Genomic DNA, 15,922 nt, shown 5'->3' with positions numbered 1-15,922 from the left:
GGTTACCCGGACTTCGTGTTCGAGTTTGACCGTCTCCAGCCGAGCGACGTCATCTGGGAGCCGTACACAGAAGAGGTCGTCGCTGCGAGAGCACCGCTAGGACTTTCGTCCTTGTGCACACGCGACCAGGCTTACTGGCTCACCATCCTGCCGATGGTGTTCGACATTTTCGTTGAGCCTCACTGCCCGCAGCGTGTGATGAGACAGTTCGGATTTAGGCAGGTGTTTCCGGGCAACGTGCAGCCGACCGTCCTCCCTGCCGACCACTCGTGAGTTCGGATTGTTCATTTCTAAATTTTTATGATAATTACTTCATCGAGCCATATAATTTACCTCTCTTAACAGGTTGACTCGACGGGGACAGCTAGCAGGCGCACTTTGGGCTCCACGTGTACAGCAGTACGTTGACGACTGGGTGTTAGCTACAGAGGAGGTGATCAACGAGCTCTTCCCACACACGGAGGAGAACTACCGTGACTACCTTTGTTGGTACCTTCCTCGCACTCGTGCGCGTGTGACCTTCACTCCAGACGCCCCAGAGCCGCACGTTGCCGCTGTCACGGACGCGTATCCCACGCACCGTGACCGAGACTACTTCGTGGCGGTACATCCAATTTGTATTACTTCTTACAATTATTTCATTTATCTTGCATAATATAGGACAACTACTGAATTTGTTATTTCCATCTTGCATAGGCTGATGCCGCACGGGATATCAGTGCCGATATCACCGCAGTCCAAGTGAGGTTGAACAGAGGTTTGCACTTGACTGACGTTGAGCAGAGGGTGACCTTCGACCGGATGCAGGAGAAGATGTGTGCGGTCATGCGCGTCTTCTCCTGTCGCAGCGCCGTGGACGTCGTACCTCCAGCTGGTCCGGTACAACCACGGCCTCGCGCGCCTACCGTCGGAGCAGGACCTCGACCTACGGCACCTATTTCGCACGGTACTGCTCAGCCCAGAGGTTTCTTAAGTTTTGTTTCTGTTTTTGTACGAAAACATCACCCCGTCATAACTTGATGATCCATCCTCGCAGGACCTCGTTTGCCTTCGAGCGCCCCTAGCTTCGGATCAGTGCGACCTACAGCACCGGTTTCGCACGGTACAGTTCAGCCCAGATATTAGTTCATTTTTGTTTCAGCTTTTGCACGATTATGTCACCATGTTTTAACTGCACGTTTCCTCATCGCAGGACCTCGTCTGCCTTCGAGCGCGTTCGCAGGCACGACCGGCGCTTCCACGAGCTCCGCAGGGGCGTTCGCCACCTCTTCGGGCGCGTTCGCCAGCTCTTCCTCTCACGGAGCGTCGATCCCTCGCCCACACGGTACTTTACTTTTTATTAATACTGTTAAATACCTGTACGAAACTGATGGTCCTTGTCCAGCAGGATTTGCAGCTGGGATCTTCGGTACTGGGGCCTCTTCGTCTCACGCCGGTAGGACTGGTCCTACTAGCCAGTTCTACGACGACGACTTGCACGGTGCAGACCACCACGACGTACTAGGCTCCTCTCAGCTTGGAGGAGCTCCAGAGGCGCACACTCAGGAGCAGCCAGAGGTCACACCTGTACAGGCAGGACGGGTTGGCCGTGCCGTACCCCCGGACCGACTCACGTACTCCCACGGGCACATTAGGGCGCAGGGTAGGAGGGACAGGGGTAAGAGGCCTCGTCAGTAGTGTTCTACCTCTTCAGTCCTTATGTGACCGTTTCTTTTGGCTTACAAACTTGTAAAGCAGTACTACTTTTGCTATTACTACTGCAGTACTACTTGTGTTTGTCTCGTCTACATAGTTCTTTTCATTCATATGGTGCTAGAACAACTTATGCTCACGACAACACACTTTCGGCGCTGCACGGTAGTGTCAGATCCAGTAGCGCGCACAGTCTACAACAGCACACATGAAAAGCGGCAGCTCGAGTTATCACTATCAACTTTCGGCGCTGCCTGTTTACATAAAGTGAATCACGCCCACGCGTGATCGTCTTGTCACATCTAATGAATAATGTATCTCATTGAGTTCACATATATTGCAGTGAAAACGACGCTATATAATTGACAATCTGAAGGCAACCTCTTCATATCTTCTTTCCCACTAGCACACAACACACGAAAATGGAAGCCTATTCATTGGTAATACGTAATCTAGATTTAAGATTATGTAGAACATTCTTCACTACAATTTTACATTTTGGCAGCAAACCAAATATGATCAAATGCAATTTTACCTTACCAAATATTTGGTCGTGAAGAAAAATTTGGCACTAACAATCCAAATATGCCCTAAAAATTAATAAAATATTTGTACGGTAACAAAATATTTGTACGGTAACAATCCAAATATGCCCTAAAAAATAATAAAATTGTATTTTACCAGTCTTGGAGATTTTAATCTTGTATAGTTTTCAATATAAAAAGATTTGATAACTATTGATATTTATACAAAAAATATAGAGCACAGTACAAAATCGCCCTTGCGGAGGGCGGCAAGGGGGCCGCCTGCAAAATTCCATGCCCCCTCGCCGCCCATTTGCAGGCGGCCCCCCGCACAGTACAAAATCGCCCTCGCGGAGGGCAGCAAGGGGGCCGCCTGCAAAATTCCATGCCCCCCCTCGCCGCCCATTTGCAGGCGGCCCCCCGCACAGTACAAAATCGCCCTCGCGGAGGGCGGCAAGGGGGCCGCCTGCAAATTTCGTTGACGGCCGTCGCCCGAGAGCGAACGGCCGTCTGCCACGTCATTTTCGCCGCCCTCTGGGAGGGCGATTTTTAAAAATCGCCTTCCCAGAGGGCGGTAGGCGACTACTTCCGTCAATTTTTAAAATGGAAAATTATTTTTGTAAAACTTTTAATAAAAAAATTAAAAATAAAAAAAATTCCGGGATTCACTTCCCCTCCTCCTCGCCGATCACATCATCGGATCATCATCATATCAGCCCACCTCTTCTCGCCTCCATAAATCGAGGACACCCACGCTGCCGCTGCCACTGCACACGCACGCAGCGAGTCGCGACACGAGACCGTACCGTGGAAAGAAGAGAGCGAGGCGAGGACACCACTCCGCTCCGCTCCACCGCCGGGTCGCCGCGCCGCGCGCGGCCCGAGCTCGCCGATCGAGAGCCATGAGCCTCATCCTTTCCCGGCGGCGCCTCGCCGCCGCCGTCCGGCGGTCAGGCCCCGCCGCGCTCGCCTCCAGGTGATCTGTCTGAAACCCCCTCCCCTGATCTGCTCGCGTGGAGGGTTGTCGGGAATGGGCGTGCGTGCGTGCGTGCGTGCGTGGATCGTGCTGCGGCGGTTTGGGCGCCGTTGGCGTTTGGGTGATCTGATGCGAGTTTCCGGTCGAGCCGCTCGTTGCGGCGCTCGCTTTTTCCACCGTTTTTTTTGGGAGCGATCCGGCATCGTGGTTTTGGTTGCGGGCGATGAATATGGTCGACTCATCGTTTGGGTGATTGATTGGCAGGTGGATGCACACGCCGCCATTCGCGACGGTGTCTCCTCAGGAAATTTCAGGTTCGAGCCCGGCGGAAGTGCAGAATTTTGGTAAGAGAGCTCCCATTTGGGGTTCTGCTTATTGTTTTTGTACACATTGAATCTGGAGGGATATTATTAGTTAGTGCTTGTGATGTTGCAAAACCAATTCATAGGAATGCTGTGGCAGTGCACAAACTAGTTCATATGGTTATGGTGGGAAGTAATTTTACTTGAGAAGAGTTTGACATTGTGTCTTATTTGAACGATAAAATGCCATGCCTATTATATTTTGAAGAGGAAATACGTGTTTGGTAATTCTCATACTTTCCACAGGTTATGTTATGACTGCTTATGCAGTTTTGCCGCACATTACTGTTGATTTTTCAAAGCAATGACATGTGCTTGATCTCTTTGCTTCATAAACATTCAGTTCTAACTTCTACTGAGCTAATAAGAGTTAAGGTGTAGTTTATTTCCGAATGGTTGTTCCAGTCAAACATGTCACTGTCATGTAGCCTTTCACCTATATGGAAGAAAGAAGTTATTTTGGCATGGACGTAGAGATGCTTGATAAATAAAGTTCTGATCAGACTGCTGATAGGGTTAAGTTCAGTGCAGGGCAGTTGGACAACATCTGGTAACTGGAATTGGCTAGTTGATCCTTTAAATGGTGAAAAATTTATCAAAGTTGCTGAGGTTCAGGAAGCAGAAATAAAGGTACGTTAGTTACTTTCAGATGTTTCTTTTATTATTTCCGTGTTGCGGTGATATTAATTGTTATTAACCTTCCTCAGCTTACTCCACTAAAAAAACCCACAGATTGATCCGTTAAAGAAACAAACTCTCTTACATTAAAATGACTGACTACGGTTATATTTAGACTTAGTTGATATTACTGTGAATCTGTTATCTGCTCTGAAGCGTATCCTCAGGCAACGTGCATTTTTTTTTTCCGGTGCAGCCATTTGTAGAGAGTTTATCTAATTGCCCAAAGCATGGACTTCACAACCCACTTAAAGCTCCAGAGAGGTCAGTGTAGTTTTCTTGTACTACTAATGCATTGCATGGTTTTCCAATGTTTGACTTTTTTCTTTTGGCTGTCTGTTGTGTTTGAACCCCAACTTTGGATGCATTACAAAAGGCATCTAACACAACAGAGTTTATTTTACCTGATAGCTAATCCACTTACTGGCTCTTCTTTCTCATTGATAAATTTTTGCAGCTTTATCAAACTCCTGGTCACTGAAGTATTTGTGCTATGCTACATGAATAGTTAGCTACAGTATCCTTGTTCTTGCACAGTTGACTCCAACTCCCCCGAAAAGCCAAGCTATACACATAGGGGATTTGGTATCAAATGGATGATTTACCCCCCTGTGTGTCTATCACATGTGATCCTAGGGTCACATGGAGTTGGAAAATGATGTACCACTCTAAGGAGTGACAAATTATCAATTTTCCCAAAAATATATTGCTGATAACAACATGCTTTACACACAGTAAACAAACTTTGTGGAGTAGGAAAAATTCAATACGATAAAAAACTGTGTACTATATTTAAACTTGTACTGTATAACTGACACTGACAGTGGCAGTTAACAACAATGCTCATGTATGCTTTGACGAACTTCGGTATCTTTAATATGCAGGTATCTCATGTATGGAGATATATCTGCCAAAGCTGCAAACATGCTTGGTCAACCTGTGGTATGTTATCTTAAAATTAAATGGTTTGACTTCCTATTACTTTCAGTGAGATTTTAGATGACTCTAGCTGTGCATCCATTGGCCTGCATTATGACACTCCTATAAATGCCAAATTAGGTCATGTTGAGAAGGAGAGAATAAAGGATATGCTTTTCTATCTATTGCTTTTAGTTTCTGATTGTGTCATTGGTGATTGACAGGTTTCAGATTTCTTTGCTAAACTTATCCAGAGGGTATCTCCAAAGAGCTATCAGCAAGCTCTTGCAGAAGTTCAAGTCTCTCAAAAATTCTTGGAGAACTTTTGTGGAGATCAGGTATAAAAAAAGAGAGGACCATTTCATAGTATCAGTGTAATCTACATATCAGATCAGTTCCTTCATTGACATGTTCACAAGTACTATGATATAATTGATACTTTCATTAGCGCTGCAGTTTGTAGTGGTAGACTTGTAATTTGTTGAAAGAGCACATCATTTCCAAGGAACTTGCAAAATGCTGCATTCTGCAGATTGAAAAAACTTCTCCGATATATTCTCATCATTCACATCAACTATTTCTCTGGTATGGTAGGTACGCTTTCTGGCTCGATCATTTGCTGTACCTGGCAACCATCTTGGACAAAGCAGTAATGGTTACCGTTGGCCATATGGTCCGGTGAGTACTCTAACAATGTAGTTGAATGTTTAGCCATTTATTTAGGCAATACCAGGTTTTTTTTGGGTATCATGTTAGCTCTAATGTTATATATATAATTCTGAACAGGTTGCAATTATCACACCGTTCAATTTCCCATTGGAGATTCCATTACTGCAACTAATGGGAGCACTGTATATGGGAAATAAACCTGTCCTCAAAGTTGACAGCAAAGTTAGCATTGTGATGGACCAGATGCTTAGGTTGCTTCACGCATGTGGGATGCCAGCAGAGGATGTGGACTTCATAAATTCTGATGGTATCACGATGAACAAGCTGCTGTTAGAGGTTTGAATAGCTACCCTCTCACTCACTGTAAAGTAAAGAGATTACATGCTGTATCAGATAGCATAACAAATTAGCACACATTATCACTAACACCACCTTTTAGAAGATGAGAGTTTTACAGTTTCCCCTTGATAATTGCTTTTGAATAATGCATTTGACCATGTCAATACTTTGTAATTACTGGATTGAAATACCTACATTTCTCAATATCTGATCAACTGAGTTCCATATTGTAACATTATATGCTGCTCATCATGTTAATATAGGACCACCGGACCAGTGTGCTGCAATTCATCTGATCTTTCCTTTGTTGGGGTGATACATCATTTCCAATGGATTGTTAAGGATTTAATTCACAACTAAAATGCATCTGATAGTTTTATATGCAGTGCCAAAAGTACACTTCTGTCCTACTAGCAGCACAGATTTCATGCTGAATTTGATTTTCACATGATCTCTTTTAGGCAAATCCGAAAATGACCCTCTTCACTGGGAGCTCACGGATAGCAGAGAAATTGGCTGCTGATTTGAAAGGCAAAATCAAATTGGAAGATGCTGGTTTTGACTGGAAAATTCTTGGTCCAGATGTTCAAGAGGTCTGAAGTCATTTCTGTTCAGTTCTTCGTATTGTATATAAAAAATTCAGTGCGTAGCTACCGAGCTGACCTGACATACTTTTCCATACCCAAACAGGTTGATTACATTGCATGGGTTTGCGACCAGGATGCTTATGCTTGCAGTGGTCAGAAGTGCTCTGCTCAGTCTATTCTATTCATGCACAAGGTAATAGTGAAGATTAGTATTATGTTCCTTCTTTGCTTGAGTCTTTGACTGTGATCATGACTCTTGACATATAACTTATGTTACATGCTTCTTTTTTATCTTGATGGTTTGAGCCATTTACTTATGGACAAGGTTATTTATGACTACAGTAGTAACTTATCCAATGATCAACACTAGGTTTAAGACCGACTGTCTTATAATATCGATCCTACTGATTTCAAGACAATAGGTCCAGTGCTCCTGAGAAAAGGAAAATACAATTTGTCTTTCTTTTTTATTTGAGCTTTGGAAGCTAGTTGAGCTTGTGTTACTTTTCATATCTTAATCTGTTGTTTAATTTTCTTAACTTGCAGAATTGGTCGTCTAGTGGGCTTCTTGATAAAATGAAAAGTCTTTCTGAAAGAAGGAAGCTTGAAGACTTGACCATTGGCCCAGTCCTTACTGTGAGTGATCAACTCTAATCACTAGCCATTTTCATGTATTAATACTATTTTTTGTTAGTATTTGAACATTTTGTGGTTCAAAAGTTGTTGAAAAACAAAATAGGGATGGGCAACTATATATGTTCCTGAATCCCTGCTAGTGGCTACTAGGTTCAAATATCAAAGTGTCTAGAAGAACTGACTGGAACTGATCCTTGCAAAACATATATAGAGAAAATGGACATGGAGCCATTCAACACTCATTTTTGCTTGTTAATTTGTTCATGTGGTTGCATAACTAGATGACCATCATTATGGTTTCTCCATGAAGTTAAATATATTTTTCCTATGCCGTCCAGGTTACAACATCAAGCATGATAGAGCACATGAAAAACCTTCTCAAAATACCAGGATCAAAGGTCCTGTTTGGTGGTGAACCTCTGGAGAACCATTCTATCCCAGAAATATATGGTGCCTTCAAACCAACTGCTGTATTTGTTCCTCTATCGGAAATCCTTAAAAGTGGCAATTTTGAGCTTGTGACAAGGGAGATCTTTGGTCCTTTCCAGGTAAGAGATTTTTGATGCATTGTCTTGCCACGATTAGATACAATTTTTTATTTAACGGTAACCTGGCATAGCTATGACATGAATTTTGTTAACCTACTGCATGGTTAAAGAATAGGAGTACTTTTCTTTAATATGGTATGGTCTACTTGTAGTTAATCAGTGATTTTGTGCATATGCATGCTAGCTTTCAATAGAATTGATAACAACCTACAAGTTTCAATTGTCATTGTGATATAGTACTAACCTATTCCAAGTTCATATGCGCAGGTGGTTACAGAGTATTCTGATGATGAGCTTGAATTAGTATTAGAAGCCTGTGAAAGGATGAACGCTCATCTGACGGCTGCAGTTGTTTCAAACGACCCTTTATTCCTGCAGGTAAGTTGGTTTTCATCTCTGTTGTGTGTTGCACCCATGCCCATTCACTTGGTTGAATAATTCTACCACGGTACCACCAAGCTAGTTAGGCTAACATTTGTCAAGCCATCTTGTAGCAATACTCACGCAGCTTTTGCCACCAACAATTGAACACTTGAATCCAATCGGCTCAGTGACTTATCCAACACACACTCATCGGTTTTCAGGAAGTACTTGGGCGATCAGTTAACGGGACAACATATGCCGGCATCCGAGCAAGGACAACTGGTGCTCCACAGAACCACTGGTGAGCTAAGACTAGAAACTGGAACCTGCCATCTTCCTTTTTTAACCAAAATAGGTTAACATGTCATTTTATTATTTGTAATTCAGGTTTGGGCCTGCTGGTGATCCAAGAGGTGCAGGGATCGGAACTCCAGAAGCCATTAAACTCGTTTGGTCTTGCCACAGGGAGATCATATATGACATTGGCCCCTTGCCTAAGAACCGGGCACTACCTTCCGCTACATAAATACTATGTCAAGGCTAGATTAGCTTGTAGCATGTTATTCTGAATAATTTGCCCCGTCTGGGCAATCATGTGTTTCATTAACCCCGAGAGCATAATAAAAAGGCAGGAAATGGTTGTGAAATGTGTTCTGAATAATGGTTGCCTGTTTGCTAGTGTCCAAACTTTGCTCGCGCTTTTTTTTGTCCATCCACTAGGCAGTACTTCGTTAACATCAATGACTTGTTTGGAACGTGGAGATTATACATGAAATCAGTTGCATTTGAACAAAAAAAATTTAATCGAGTTCAGACTAGCTCGTAAACATCTGAGATCAGATGAATGTGACGAACCCAGTTGTCACAGGAGCATTCCCTCATCACTCAATATTTGGGGTGAGAGAGGCTCGAACTCTCGACCTCAGGATTACTCACGTTTAGCTATGAGACCTACGCGCTAGCCAACTGCGCCACCACCCCGTTTTTGTTGCACGTTCTTTATTTTCATATATTTCCGGTGCTTCTTCCGCCTTCTGGGCGAACACTGTAGCTAGTAGAAATTTTAAGGCAAATTTTGCTCCCAGACACTCTAATTTGGTAGCGATCCAAACTTCAATGGCTCTAATTGGATCGGCATTCCTGTCCATGACACGAACTCTGGTGAGCCCAGACATAATGAGAACTCTGTCCATGGCGCGCTCAGACTGCAGATGAGACCGTGAGCTGCAAAAGACGCTAACACAGATACAAACAAGGCGGAAAAAAAGCACAGTTTTCTCAGCTATTTGCTGCTGTTTTGTCTCGCCACAAGAAGGCGCCAAGATTTGAGCTTGGACTCGTGTGAGAATAATACTTTGGCTTCTTGTTGCAGCCTGTATGACACCGCAAAATATGCTGACAATAAACAGGTAAAAAAAATTGTACTCGATTCTGCACATCTCACAGCCGCCTTGAGACAAAAAACATTTGCGGTTAAAATCGATGTTTCCAAACAGGAATATGGACAAGAACTCATCATAGTAATCAGGGACGCAGTGAAGCTCATTTAGCCATGGAATCATCAACACATTGTCTTGTCTCTACTAGGTGACAAACTCTGTCGCCAGCCAATGCAACCAGTACATAAACACACCTGCAGGTAATGGTGTCTCTCCTGGATCAAATCCGCTTCTTTTCTTCAGTGTTGCTACTGTTCATTCAGTCATTCAGATAGCTACATGCTACATTGGAGGCCAAGAACCAAGTTAGTAAGCAGTAACAACTAACAACCATGGATCATAGCATCATGATGGTGAAGAATGAGATTGAAAACTACTCAGGATCATCTCCAGCAATGATCATCAATGCGCTGGAAGGCGGCGCCGAGGCGGGCCCGGTTGTCAGGAGGAGAAGGAGGGAGCCGTCTTTGCTCGCACCGATCAATGGTGATGGTGACACCAATGGTGGTGGCATTGGCAAGTCGTCCTTGTCAGGCATCACTGTCAAGAGGAGCTCTAGGTTTCGTGGAGTTAGCAGGTAAAAGAAGTAAACCATATATACACTGAAAAATTCTTGTGCCTTGTGACAGATTCAGAGCTTGTAGAGATGACAAGAAGATGTTGTCATGTAGGCATCGGTGGACAGGTCGTTTCGAAGCACATTTGTGGGACAAGAACTCGTGGAATCCTACACAGAGGAAGAAGGGCAAGCAGGGTAAAGTGATCTTGTTCTTCTTCCTTCTGCTTGTGTTTGCAATAGCATAGCTATGCTATAGATCAGTTTGAGTAATTATGCACATGTTGTTTTGATTTGCATCAGTCTATCTTGGAGCATATGATGAGGAGGAGGCAGCAGCAAGGGCTTATGACCTTGCTGCTCTCAAGTACTGGGGACCAACTACCTATACAAATTTTCCGGTATAAGAATATCTACTTAGCAAGCTGGCCCATACTAGAAACACAGTTGTGAATCATAATATATGAGGTTCATTTGATATATTTCAGGTAATGGACTATGAAAAGGAGTTGAAGATAATGGAGAATCTTACTAAGGAAGAGTATCTTGCATCTCTAAGGAGGTACCATCAAAGTCTTTAGCATGTTCAATCTCCTATTCTTTTTTTACTTTTTTTTAGAGAGAGGTTCAGTCTCCTATTCTGTTATCACCTATTCAACTTTGACAAGCATCTAAACTGATGCCAGGAAGAGCAGTGGCTTCTCAAGAGGTGTGTCCAAGTACAGAGGGGTTGCGAGGTATATTTGGACAGAAAAATGTATTGTACTCTATCAACAGTTCTGAAGATAGGTTTGTCACTGAATGTCTACTGCATACTTTCAGGCATCATCAAAATGGAAGATGGGAAGCAAGAATTGGGCGTGTTTTCGGAAACAAGTACCTCTACCTAGGAACCTACAGTGAGTACAAGAACAGTGCTTATACTCTATTCTACATTGTGAATTGGTATTCCAATGCATCCAAAACTTCACATCTTAACATCGGCCCATCTGCCATTCTTCCTAAATCTTTTTCTCCAGGCACTCAAGAAGAGGCTGCCCGTGCCTACGACATCGCCGCGATCGAGTACAAAGGCGTAAACGCCGTCACGAACTTCGACCTCAGATCATACATCACATGGCTGAAGCCAACCCCTGCTCATGTTGCCATGAACCCTGCAGAAGCTCTTGCAATGCAGATCCCTGTAGATCACTTCCTCCCAATGGAAACCCAGATGATGATGCTCCCTCAGAGCAATCCTTTCACCTCATATCACAATGCACAATCACTGGGTGGTGGTGACGGTGGCAGTAGCAGTACTAATAATCAAGAAGCCTCCATGATAATCTCTCCCAGTGGCTCATCTAGAAAGAGATCATCATCCACTGCTCTTAGCCTTCTTCTGAAATCGTCGATGTTCAGGCAGCTGGTTGAGAAGAATTCAGATGCAGGTGAAGAAAATGGAGGTGAGATGAGAGAGCCGGGTGCCCATCCAGGAGAAGGATATGAATACCACAACTTCTTCCAGGGAGATGCTGCTCCGGACATGGACATGTGTGATCTGCTTTCATCAGGAAATGTGCATGCTGCAAGTGGTAGTGCTGGATTTGAAGAGGACATCGCATGTTATAGTGGTTTTGGAAGCATGCAGTCGCTGCAGCAATAGCATGTTGGTGGCTCAGGATTTGTATCTTGTGTAAATTGCTAACACTTTGTGTTCAGCTACAAATCAACCTTCCCTTTTTCACTGATTACTTTTCCATTTGACATGTTTACAGACTTGTGCCGAACAACAAAGCAGAAAGCTTATTTTGCTCACTAACACTTTCCAGGCATTGCATTGAACAAAAAGGAGATAGTGATTATAGTGATATAATGATAAACAAATAACAGAATAGTGATTATAGTGATATAATGATAAACAAATAACAGAATGGCATGTCGTGTGCTTCAATGATTACTACGGGCTCAGACCTGTCTAATAACGAATTAGCCAAATAAATGCATCCTGTGCACTTATAAGCAGCAGATATATGCCATCTTATGATGAACAAGATGAATTCAAAGTAGCCTAGTTAGAGAAGAAATATGGTTTTGAATCAAACAGAAGTATCTGCAGCTGGATTCAGAGGGTGAACTTTGAAGTACGTGACCAATTTCACCCAAGAGTTTTGACACTCAGATTCCGGGACATGTTTTCCCATCAATATGCCCGCAAATGACCAAAAAGAAACCGAGACAGATTGACTGGTAACAGAAACCCTCATGTAGTCTAGAACAGGCTAGAGGCAACCAAAGTTAAGCCGATTACAAGTTTTGTTCAATGAGCTGCTGATATCAAAAGCTAGCATCCTAAACCAAACCAGAAAAAGCAGGCGACCTTCAAGGCTTGAGGACCAGGGACAGCCCAACCTTGGAGCTCTTGTCGATGGCCTTGGTATCAACCTCAGTGGAGATGGTGACGAGCGACTTGGGCCTGAACTCGTGCTGGATGAGCGCACTGGCCATGCCAAAGTTGTTGAAGCGCGCCTTCACAGTAGTGAGTTCATCCAGGGCATGCTGTGTCCCGAAGGTGAGAGTGTTCTCGTTGCTCGAGAAGCTGTGAGCCAGCTCTGCTCCAACAGCACTTGTTTTGCTCACCTTGTGGTAGTAGGAAGCAGCAAGGCTGTCTCCCTTGTTGTTCCTGAAATTTGCAAATCACTCTGTTACTACCAAAATCAAAGCATGCTAGAATAACACATCTATTGCAGTAACTTGTTGCACCAATTCCAAACTAGCATATAGATGACACATGCAAAGCAAACTGCCCAAGAAGTCCCCAGAAACTGCTGCCAAAATCTAAGCATGTTAGAAAAACACATCAACTGCGGTAACTTGTTGCACTAATACTAGTCCAAACTAGCATACAGATGACACAGAGGATGCTGAGCAAGCTGCCCTAAGAAGTCCCCAGAAAATACTGCCAATTGATTGGGACTTGGAGGAGTTAAACAACAGGTAAAGGGCCAAAACAACAGTACGAATATTAGAGAAGTGTTAATACACCAAAGAATTGGATGAAACTGCTTACAGAAGCAGTGCTGCAGTGAGATCTGGAGTAGTGTGGCTCAGTCCCGCATTGTACTTGGTGAAGTCCCCAGTTGCAGTATCAAATGCAACATCAGTACCAACAGCAAAAGCCCCAGTTCCAAACACACCAGAAAAGCTAACAAGAGGATTTGCATTCAGGCCAACAATAGCATTCAGGCCAGCATGTGGATGCAAGTACTGGACTTCAGCCTGAAACCAAACACACGGAGGAAATTATACAGGACTCAAAATTGAGATTCAGCATATTGTACAAGCTAGAAAAGAAATGGCATGTACCTTTGCAGACTTCTGGTAGGGAAAAGGAATGGATAGAATTCCCTTCAGGCCTGGAGTGCCCAGATCATGAACTGTGAATGTAGTTATCAACTGGCAAAAGAGATAATTAATCAGTCACTGCTACAGAAATGGCGGCCTTAATTTCATGCTATGCATAATCAGCAAAGGCATGGTAATAAAAAAGTTATGGAAGAGAGAGAAGAGAAGAAGAAAAGAACGTGCTTTTGAGTCTGAAGTTGCTTTCACATCCACGGACACATTGTTGTTCTTCACCTGGCTCTGGATTTCAGAGAAGATGGACTCATTTTTCTTCGTGCCAGCAACAGTGATTGCCTAGAAAAAGCAGGGAAAAAACATACCTCATTATAATCTTGGGAAAGTTTCATATGCAATGCTACAGATACTAAGTTTAGCCAAAGGAGATTGACAACAAAACGTCATAACAGAGATACAGGTAAAGATTATATAGACATTATGCTACGCAGTTGCAGCATGACAGAGCAATTGAAAACACTATTTTCAGCATCACCAGTACATGATAAAGGTAAGCACCATACTAAACCTCAGTGATCTGTCATCGAAAGTACCAAGTCCATAAGGTCACCAACACATGACCATGAGAACAGACTGAATATACACTATACAGGAGGGAAATAATGTACTAACATGATATATGTAAACAAATGTAAACAACATATTAACATGATATATGGCACATATAGGCACCTCCATACTGAGGTCACAGATGAGATACATTCTGAAAAAACATCTAACAACTTCATCAACAGTTCCATAGTCAAGAAAGAGAAATTTAAACACATCCTAAATTGTCCTAAACTGCGACTGCATATTACTAGCCTACATGTAGCTCAAATTCATGGCAATAGTAACCAATAAGGGAACAAACACTGAGTCCATATGAGTAGACACAGAGGACTAGAAACAAATACTCCATGGATGTAGTAATTCTGTAGCAACGGTGAAAGATAAGTGACTTTAAACAAAACTAAGCCATATAAAGTTCAAAGACAGGCGTGTGAACTTCAATGGCACATGTCCTCACCAACACTTGCAGATTAACCACTAAAGAGTCATGATACATTCAGCTACAAGCCTACATGATAATACAGTAATACACAGCAAGTGTCAAACACACAATCAGCCACTACACGCAGAGCGCAAAGACACCATCGACAGCTAGAATATGACAATACAACCTAGACACATAAATCATGAGTTATTTGTGAAGAAAAAACAATTATAAACCCTAAATCACGACTGATTACATTTACACCAGTAACAAATCACACATAGCTGCAGACTCTGTAACAAAGAACACACCCCCAACCTACCTGAATCCTTACTAGTAGGAAACTAAACCAAGCGGGAACCACAAACCATCGCAATCACAAACCTACACAGATTTGCTTCAGAAAATAAATCAAGCCGTAATTCCACCGCAACTTGCTCCCAACTCCTAAAGCCTAACCCACACCCACACCCACTGCCCACCAAAGTGCTCCTACCAACAAACACCTACTCGCAGCAAACCAAAAACCAAACCAAACCAGATACTAGTAAAAGAACAGAACAAGATAACTTCACAAGAACACCACCCAAAAAAATGAAAGGCGTCGTGGGGAGGAACTCACAGCTCCGTTCGCGGCGTAGGTGGTGAGCGTGAACTTCTGGTCCGTGTGGTAATCCCTATACAGGAGATCTGCAAATCCCACCAGAAAAAAAAAACAACCAGCGTCAGCAAACACCCAAGAAACCAAGAAACAACCCCAAGCAAAAGGGCAACAAAATCACAAAACCCCAACCACAAAAACACCCCACAAAAAGAACCAGCAACGACGCAGCATCCCCGAACCTCTAGCCTTCTTGCCGATGTCGGAGTAGAGCCCGGGGCCCGCGGGGGGAGCAGCGGCGGCCATGGCGAGAGGAGGAGGAGGCGGCGGCGGCTGCGGCGAGAAGCGAGGAGAGGAAAAATGGGAGAAGGGGATTTGATTTGGGGGTGAAGCGGAGTGGAGGAGAGAGCTGGTATTTATCGGCGGGCGGACGGCCCAGATCTGCGCTCGCGGGGCTCTCGGCTCGCCTGCGCCGTCGGATGGGCTTATCCTGGCCCTTTTTCTTGGGGAGGAAGAAGATGCCAAAAATGATTTAATTTGCTTAATTTAATTGTTGCGCAGGGTGAACTTTTGGGACTGTTCACTTTGATGTAAAAAAAACCTTACCAAATTTTAGCAATATAGTTGTCAAATTTTGATAACTTGCTAAAATTTTAGTA

General features: G+C 43.6%; 3 protein-coding genes, 1 long non-coding RNA gene and 2 other non-coding genes across 6 annotated transcripts; 3 read left to right on the top strand and 3 right to left on the bottom strand.

Moving 5' to 3' along the window:
• Nucleotides 1–678: 678 nt before the first annotated feature.
• On the top strand, nucleotides 679–1,363 carry LOC136356439 (uncharacterized). Its single transcript, XR_010741248.1, has 3 exons — nucleotides 679–946; nucleotides 1,037–1,102; nucleotides 1,193–1,363. It is a non-coding gene; the product is annotated as an uncharacterized lncRNA (long non-coding RNA).
• A 1,622-nt stretch (nucleotides 1,364–2,985) lies between these two features.
• Nucleotides 2,986–8,939, top strand: LOC9269289 (probable aldehyde dehydrogenase). Its single transcript, XM_015783771.3, has 15 exons — nucleotides 2,986–3,192; nucleotides 3,457–3,536; nucleotides 4,081–4,184; nucleotides 4,429–4,496; nucleotides 5,117–5,174; nucleotides 5,375–5,488; nucleotides 5,745–5,828; nucleotides 5,937–6,155; nucleotides 6,620–6,751; nucleotides 6,849–6,938; nucleotides 7,292–7,381; nucleotides 7,720–7,929; nucleotides 8,197–8,307; nucleotides 8,514–8,593; nucleotides 8,680–8,939. Exons 1-15 carry the CDS (start codon nucleotides 3,119–3,121, stop codon nucleotides 8,816–8,818), a joined length of 1,653 nt encoding a protein of 550 aa, XP_015639257.1. The 5' UTR covers nucleotides 2,986–3,118; the 3' UTR covers nucleotides 8,819–8,939.
• Nucleotides 8,940–9,098: 159 nt separating this feature from the next.
• Nucleotides 9,099–9,179, bottom strand: LOC112939122 (small nucleolar RNA snoR114). The gene has a single exon (XR_003242664.1). It is a non-coding gene; the product is annotated as a small nucleolar RNA snoR114 (small nucleolar RNA).
• A 6-nt stretch (nucleotides 9,180–9,185) lies between these two features.
• TRNAM-CAU (transfer RNA methionine (anticodon CAU)) lies at nucleotides 9,186–9,273 on the bottom strand. Its single transcript is given in 2 exon segments — nucleotides 9,186–9,221; nucleotides 9,236–9,273. It is a non-coding gene; the product is annotated as a tRNA-Met (tRNA).
• Nucleotides 9,274–10,063: 790 nt separating this feature from the next.
• Nucleotides 10,064–12,020, top strand: LOC107275689 (AP2-like ethylene-responsive transcription factor PLT1). The gene is made up of 7 exons (XM_026025703.2): nucleotides 10,064–10,308; nucleotides 10,361–10,485; nucleotides 10,591–10,688; nucleotides 10,776–10,849; nucleotides 10,974–11,024; nucleotides 11,110–11,186; nucleotides 11,307–12,020. The coding sequence occupies exons 1-7, from the start codon at nucleotides 10,064–10,066 to the stop codon at nucleotides 11,930–11,932; spliced, it is 1,296 nt and encodes a 431-aa protein (XP_025881488.1). The 3' UTR covers nucleotides 11,933–12,020.
• A 134-nt stretch (nucleotides 12,021–12,154) lies between these two features.
• On the bottom strand, nucleotides 12,155–15,649 carry LOC4339446 (mitochondrial outer membrane protein porin 2-like). The gene is made up of 6 exons (NM_001420760.1): nucleotides 15,506–15,649; nucleotides 15,285–15,352; nucleotides 13,855–13,965; nucleotides 13,633–13,722; nucleotides 13,337–13,545; nucleotides 12,155–12,949 (listed from the first exon to the last, which is right to left on the bottom strand). Exons 1-6 carry the CDS (start codon nucleotides 15,567–15,569, stop codon nucleotides 12,649–12,651), a joined length of 843 nt encoding a protein of 280 aa, NP_001407689.1. The 5' UTR covers nucleotides 15,570–15,649; the 3' UTR covers nucleotides 12,155–12,648.
• Between the last annotated feature and the right edge of the window lie 273 nt (nucleotides 15,650–15,922).

Source organism: Oryza sativa, chromosome 5, assembly GCF_034140825.1.
Source record: "Oryza sativa Japonica Group chromosome 5, ASM3414082v1".
In the NCBI taxonomy this organism is placed as follows: domain Eukaryota; kingdom Viridiplantae; phylum Streptophyta; class Magnoliopsida; order Poales; family Poaceae; genus Oryza; species Oryza sativa.
Note: the sequence above shows the minus strand (reverse complement) of the source record. Positions and strands in the feature narration are given on the sequence as shown.